The 7855-nt window shown below is 40.6% G+C and overlaps 1 protein-coding gene across 1 annotated transcript in view; it reads right to left on the bottom strand.

Annotated features, from left to right (window-relative positions):
- Nucleotides 1–1255: 1255 nt before the first annotated feature.
- The window catches only part of RGS5 (regulator of G protein signaling 5), a 43505-nt gene continuing 36905 nt past the window's right edge, over nucleotides 1256–7855 (bottom strand). The window contains exon 5 of the mRNA XM_032463843.1: nucleotides 1256–6330. Within this exon, the coding sequence (XP_032319734.1) occupies nucleotides 6169–6330 (162 nt within the window). The 3' untranslated portion in view covers nucleotides 1256–6168. The remainder of the gene's footprint in view (nucleotides 6331–7855) is intronic.

Here is a 7855-nt window from a genome sequence, read left to right as displayed (position 1 = left end):
ATGTTCTGGACTGAGGTTCTTCTCATCACTTTGAAACCATGCCCCATAGACTCAACAGAAGCTGATGGAAAACAGGAATTCTTGAGCTTTTCTTGGCTTGCACAATGAAAGGGGACCAGCTTATTAAAACCCCTCTGCTTGTAAACTGCCTTTACTGATTAAGCCCACTTGAGTTATTTTTTTCCTTTCTTTCTTTCTTTCTTTCTTTCTTTTCTTTTGTTCTTTCTCTTTCATTGCATACCTTTCCAGCTTCACGTAGCCCAGTTGTCTTACAGGAATTTGGGGTCACTTGTCGCCCAGTGTGAGTCAGATAATGCTGACTGACCCTAAGCTGGGCTTGAGCAGCTGTCCGTGAATGGCCTTCTGAGGTCAGAGGGCTGGAAAACTGCACCCTCAGATCATACTAAGCGCCTCCATATGGAACATGCAGAAGCAGGTAAGCAACGTGTATCTGCATGGAACACGGGTCCCCTCACCTTCTCCCTACCTCTGACCACCTTCCCCCATGACTGAGATCACTCTGCTTATCCCATAAATGTCCCAACGCCCTCACCTTCAGGGAGGTGGATCTGAAGCTTGTTCTCCCATCTCAATGCCTGGCCGCCTTGTGAATAAACTCTTTTTCGGCCACAAAACCTTGGCATCTCAGCTTTTGATTTGCTGCCTGCTGGGCAAACAGACCTGATTCCATAACAACCTCTCTTCCCATTGTCAGTAGAATCGTTAGTGAAACTCCAGTAGACGGACATTATGACATTCACTGCTAAATTAAAAAGCAGTCACGGTAAATATTCAGTTAAAAGAAATAAGGGAACATCACTCTCCATTCATCCCATTCAGTAAAGCCCCTGGGTTCCAATTCCTCTTTCAGTGTCTGTGATGTTTTCCAAGAATTCTACCCGGAAGCCAAGAGGCTCTGGGCTTTTTAACAGCGCAATCTGAGGCAGGCACCTATTTCTCACATGTCACAGCAGGTCCTTCCCGTGGATCACATGGCACTGCTTCTTCAAAACATAACTAAGACTTCCAAAGTCACCTGTGGGAGGGCACGCCTACCTGTGCCTGTCTGCCTTATACTCAGCATTCTCCAAAGGTGGGAGTATTTTGGAAGTGTGACCTCGTTGACAAAGAGACCCGGAAGTCTGGCCATGAGGCGTGGCTGCCAAGGACTGAGCAAAGTCTTCTTCCTCAGAAGCGTCTTAAGAAAGAATTTCATGTCAAGAATGTCCAGGAGTCAAGAAGGACTCATAGGAGGTTGTTATCTAGATATATGTTTAATATAATATACGTGCTTGTGATTACAGATACATATTCGGTGCTTTATCAAGAAGTATGAGTTACATAGCATACAACGTATTGGATACAAAATCAGAAGATAAACAAAGTTGTTCCTAAATGAAAACCATACAGGGTACATGCTGACAAATGGATTGCCCAACCTTCCATTTCCACTCCTTTCTCTGAGCTGATCTCCTGAAGATGAGTTGCAAGCTGTAGCATTTAAAAAAAATTTAGTCCCCCCCCAAATCTAATACTATATCATATGAAATTACTTTTGGCAGCAATTATCCAGATTACTTCTCTCCATCAGAAAAATTTTCAGATCTTCCTGTTACTTTGTTATGGCTTAGTTTAGACATTTTCCTAGCTATGAAATTAAATATTTTAAACTGTATTCATTATTACATAACTGTGATTAGACTCAACTATTTTAAATGTATCCTCATGCAGATGGAGAAGAGAAATGGAGGTATAGGTGTGAGGCAGAAAGGAAAAATATCTCAGGTGAGAAAACAAGAGACTTATTAAACTGAATATGAATGTTGAGTTGGATTTGTAGCTTCTCAACTAATAAAAAAGGTCAGAAGATTATTGTTAAATTGTGAGGTGAGGAAAATATTCCCAAGTTTTTGTTTCTTTTTTGCCCTTCACTCTTTGCTACAAGTTTCCATTCAAAGCTAAGAATGTCTCCTCACGCAGAACAGTTGATTTTTACAGCACGAAGATGCTGAGAGGGAAAGCCTTTCTTTGGATTATTGCTTTGGTCAGCCACATGACCTATTTGGGTGAAAATATATTTAACAGAAATAGCAGTTCTAAATTATTAACCAAAGAGCCTTGTCACAAGCAAATATTAAACACACACTCTTCTCATAGAATGGAGAGACTAGAAAACCAGAAAGTTCTAATGACAATTTGGACAGGATATGCCAATATGCATTAAGATGTCACGTCCAGAAGCTACAGAGAGTTGCCTGGCCCTTGGGTTTGGATGCTTAGATGTTAGAAACTGAGTTCTCCATGCTCTGCTCTGTGGAATGCAAGCTGACCAGGGAAAGTAAACCCTCTATATTTGTTCTTTTATCTAATCAAGACTCCTTAGGATTTTAAAATGAGGTTTCACATCTAGCTGCATTGATAATCAAGAAATGCATTCCTGCAAATCTTGATGATGACAGCAAGAAGCAACGTGATTTTCAATTAAGTGGAGCTGCTCTTAGACATTTCCTAGTGAATGGACACACTTCATAGGCCTGAGCACTTAACTTCCTCACCACTTCCCTTCCCTTCTTTCCCCCCTTCTTTTCTCATGGTCCTTTTTCTCCAAACCTGCTAAATTACCAGGAAACAAAGTAAATGGCCTGCTAGAAGGAATGATTTCAGGGGTAAAAATCATTTCCCTGAAATATAAATCGCCTTTGAAATGAATCTCAAATTTTCAAATTTGTGATGGGACAGATAGCCTGACAAGTTTTTGTCGAAACTTCTGGACATCTATTATTCTTTGAGAAAGAATAACTTCGCTCTATCGAAAGGGAATGTGTAAAGAGAACACGTCAACCGAGCAAATTCCATGACTTTGCAGAGGATAAAAATAAAAACAATTTCTTTATCAAGTTCTTCTCTTTATGTACTAGAAACTGAAGTCTGCTTAAAGCATAATTTATACAGCAGAGAATTAAGAGTCCACAAGGTGATACGGGGAGCAGCGCACAAAATACTTTCATGCATTTGAGTCTGTTGATTTGAAAGCAAAGCTACGGAAATGCCTCAGTTACTTCTGCATTTCAGAAGGTGTTTATCTGGGAGAAAGAAAATTGTGTGTGTGTGTGTGTGTGTGTGTGTTGGGGGTTGTTCACACGAACAAGCACTGCTTTAGCAGATAAACATGAACACAGCCTCCTAATTTACTCTAGACTCAATAGTCTGTCTCTTTGTTCTGGTCCAGTTTAGATCCTAATCTGACGCTAACCACAAACTACATCAAACCCAGGCAGAAAAAGTCAGGTTATGGCCATCCCCTGGCCTGCTTAATCTTAGGTTTCTCTCAAGAATGAGACACATATACTCCTGTTCGCATTGACCACCTCTCTACATCCCAGATGCACTTAGGACTGTGTTACATTTTCACAGGGAGGAAAGCAGCACCACAGGGCTCCTGCATTGAGTTCCATACTTTCCCCGGCAATTTACTCCAGGGAGAGTGGGGAGGAAGGGGAGGAGGCAAAGGGAGTGATAAACAGACATTACACATTTTTTTTCCTGGTACAATCATCCCAGTTTTCTTAATTCCCCCAAATTTAAAACAATGTTATTTTATTCGTGTTACCATGGAAACTTCCAGTAACACAGTTGTGGTTTTCTTCCCCCTTAAGTTTAAAAACAGTTTCAAAAAGATTTCAAAGAATTTTCTAGGGCAATTTTCATACGTTTGCTTTGCTTTCACATTTTAGGCTGTGATATTTGTATTCCTTTTAATTTTATTATTTAGAAGAGTTTCTAATGTGTATGTGCCTGTCTGTGCACTGCTTTAAATTTAAAATCACACATACTTATGTTACATATCACTGGTGGACTGCAAGGCCTTCCTTCTTCTTGCAGCCTCATGACACTGCCCTCCTGGTGCTCTTCCTGCCCTCTGCTTCCTGGGTTCAGCTCATGAAAAGGTGAAGGTCCTTCTTATCCTCCACCCACAAGTCTACCCACTCAAGGTTGTGCAGTCAATTTGTGAATGCGGTAAGTCTGAGTCTTTGAAACATCGACTGTCTTGGTGAACTCTGTGATCTCTAGATAAATCTCTGGGTATTTTCAAACATTTGGCTATTTCAAATAAAAAGAATAAGGTATTTGAAATTGTAATGACATCAAAATTTCTCTTAAAAATGTTTTGTCATTCAAGAAAAAAAAATAACTCACCTAAATTCTTCGGTTCTTACATTTTCTAGCTGCCTTAGCACGTAAAGGACTGGTGATTTCATTCTGATCTGGGGCAGCAAAGACAGATGGTGAGGAAGATGGTGCCGGGAATTCTAGGTGTGAGTTGCTTGTCACTCCTGCACATATGGACATGATGGGAACTTCTGTTTCATGCTCCCAATGTTGATCCAGCCTAGCTGTCGACTGCTTGATGACAGAGTTTCTTTGAAGTGAGCAATATTAACAAATATAAATGAACTCACACCATACCAGCAAGAGTTGGCCGTAGACCCAGTCACTCCAACCCATTTTCGGAATTTGAAACGGCAAGTATTCAGGAAGGGCGTGTTATCTTTGGAAATAACAAAAACGAGGAAAATCCAACAAACACGAACAGTGTTTACTCAAAGAGTACAGTAATATGGTTGCTTACTTTCAATATTCTTAAGGAATAACTGAATAAATGGGCTACAAATGTGAAGCTAGCAATGTGCGAATGAAAAAAGAAAAACAAAAGGAGATACAAGACTAAGCAAATGTAATCTTCTACTTGAACATTTCAGATTTTTATTAATCCTTTGAAAAATACTTTTTTAATTAACTCAATATCCTCACCTTGGTTATATTCATACAGAGTTAGAGTCTATGACTAGATTATGTAAATCATTACTTAACCAAATCTACTAAAGATTAGAAAAAAATTTTAGCAAGACTTATAATAATGCAATACAGAATTAAATGTTTAAACCTACTAAAAAATATCATGGTCTATCAGTTGGTGGTGTGTAAGGCATGTTAGGAGTCTAAACGTGCACTTTGACTATAAATACAATTCACTAAATGCAGTGAGCCAAAAGGAAGGGAAGTGAGGTGTTGCTAAAAGATCACATTATTTTTCAAGATGCAGGGTACTTATGTCACTTAGCAGTCCTCTGCATTTAATCAAATTGATTTTTTGAAAGATAACATGATGGTTTGAATATAATTGTCATTTACTAAACAAACAGATCCTAGGAGAACTAACCAGTTTAGGCTTGACAAAAATTTTCCCATCGTAGCGTACAGCCCTCTTGATATTAAGGTGGGAAGACTGCTGCAATGAGCAGCAACTGTTTTATTTTACAAGATTGGAGTTTAAATTTTTGGAATTTTATACTCAGGTGACATTTAAAATACTTTGGAAATTGAAATTTTTGTCCTATAGACTAGAGTCATAGATACATTTATACGGTAGTCCACTGTCAATCTCAGGTCATTGATTTAATACAGAATTTAATAACTTTATAGGTGGGAGGGTATGAGGGAAGTACAGGGAAAGAGGCCATATGGATTGTGTTCAGATGGATTTTGTGAAAATACAACATATTCATGGCTGTATCTTTTGTTTATAATCTTCAGTTAGCACATGGATGCTCTCAGAGGAAGATCAACATTTTAAACAATGTATTTGCTTAAAGAATGAAATAATGCCTGCCTCATAATTTTCTTGCCACCTTTTATTACTAAAGAAGTTCAGAGATAATAAGAGGGGTGACCTTCTGGATCAGAATTAAAACAACAGGTGAGATCAATTAATCTCACTTGAAACTGGTCTTTGCACATCCACATTCTTTTTCACACCAATTTAGGTGGAGATCCGTTACCTAAAGCAAACGGACCCACATTCAATGATATCATATTCTTGTCTTACATTTCCTTAAGTAGAGTTTTTCTGTCATTCTGACTGAATTTCACAACAGCATACAAGAGTAGAGGTTAATTAAGAATGGGGGCAGGAAGAGGAAACTGGAAAAGGAAGGCATTCAGGCCAAAACAATGTGGGCAAAAGAGTAGGCAACACTCTCGGGGATTTTCCCTGCTTGAGAACCTTTGAGCAAGCCTGCTATAGGAAGATAAGTGGGTTGCTGGACAATACAGGGTTGTTACGGAAGAAATAACTCTCAGGATGGTTCTCACAGCCTGATTAAATTGCTACTTGATGAGCTCCTGATAAAACTCAGAGCGCACAAAGCGAGGCAGTGAATCCTTTTCCATCAGGGCATAGATTCTTTTCTGGGCCACATCAAAGCTGCTTGGGGAAGGTTCCACCAGGTTCTTCATGGTGATGTCCTTCGTGAAGTGATCGATATTCACCTGTGAGCCAGGAAACAGGGTCACTGAGTCAGCCCAGGTTGTGGGATTTGATGAAGAGTAGTGAGGATGGAAGTGGCATTTCCCACCAATAGAACACATGAGGGGAAGAGACTGGTAGAAAGTGAAAAATATCATATCATTTTTATTTTGCAGGCAGTGGGGTAAGGCAACTGGTGTTCCAATAAATGCATGACTCAGATTAAGCTCCAACCAGTATTAGAGACTCAGTGTTAGAAGCAGGCAGCTACAGGGCAGACCTCATTTAATCCGCACAATAACCTTAAGAATGAGTCTTTCCTTTTGTAGGGGAAAGATAGATAGATAGAAAGATAGATAGATAGATAGATAGATAGATAGATAGATAGATAGATAGATAGATGATAGATAGATAGGCAGACAGATAGAGGTTTCCTCAAGATCACAGAGAGAATAAATGTATTTGAATGCAGAGGCAGAATCTGAATCCATGTACCCTGATGCCTAATCCCACAATCTTCCTACCACAGCATTTGGTTTCACACCTCCTGGGGAGAATGAAGAAGGAGAAGGAAATTCTGGCCAGGGGTCCAAGACCTCTTGCCTGGCTCCAGTAGAATAAGGCAACTTGGTCTTTTCCTGAAACAAACCAGGATACCCTGGTTCCAGCACAATAATAATAAAAGTGGCAGCTAATGTTTATTGAGTTCTAAATCTGTGCCAGACACTGGCTGAGAACTGTGCTGAGGAACTCACTTTATCTTCCAACGCTGGAAGACAGACACTGACATGTACATTTTACGGTTGAGGGACAGAAATTCAAATGCTTTGCCCAAGCTCTTTAGTGGTAGAGGGAAGATTCAAAAGCTCAGCAGTGTGGCTTTTACCCATGAGACTGCCGTGTTGGAAGGTGCGGTGGCTTAGATATTGGTCCTGGCTGCATTGCCACTACGTTGCGCCACTTGCAGGGACATCGTTCATGCTAGAGTCCACGTGAATGGCCCCCCGGCATTCTGCAGCATACAGCCTGCCTGGGCTCGCCTGAGGATCATTTGTGAGGAATCGCTGTACATCACGTTGTATGTTTTAATGACTTTTAAGGGAGTGTAAAAGAGAAACAGAATACAGATCAGCCAGTGGTTCTGAATTTGAGCATCAGAAAGTGTTTTAGCTCTCTCCTGGGCTGCTAGAGGTACTTGCTCCTGAAGAAAAGCTATTTGAGCTCAGAGAATTGTCCACAGCTTTAGGACAGAGTCAGGGACAGAGGCATGATGGGATTACCAGGCCAGAACAGACAAGAGCAGTGAGTGATCAAAGGTCCACGGTGAAGCGAGTTGAGGCTATGACGTGGTTTTCCACAGGTGAGCGGGACCTGTATGTTTTATGCAGGGATGGTAGGTGACTACAGAGGCTGCCCTGGGAATGGCCTCGGAGGTGACGTGGTCCGATGCCTGCCTTCACGGGTGAAGACTCCAAGACCCAAAGAGGTTAAGTTACACGCCTACAAACTGCTAGTGAGGGACGGAGTTGAGGCTATAATGCATATTTC

This window comes from Camelus ferus, chromosome 21, assembly GCF_009834535.1.
Source record: "Camelus ferus isolate YT-003-E chromosome 21, BCGSAC_Cfer_1.0, whole genome shotgun sequence".
NCBI lineage: Eukaryota > Metazoa > Chordata > Mammalia > Artiodactyla > Camelidae > Camelus > Camelus ferus.
Note: the sequence above shows the minus strand (reverse complement) of the source record. Positions and strands in the feature narration are given on the sequence as shown.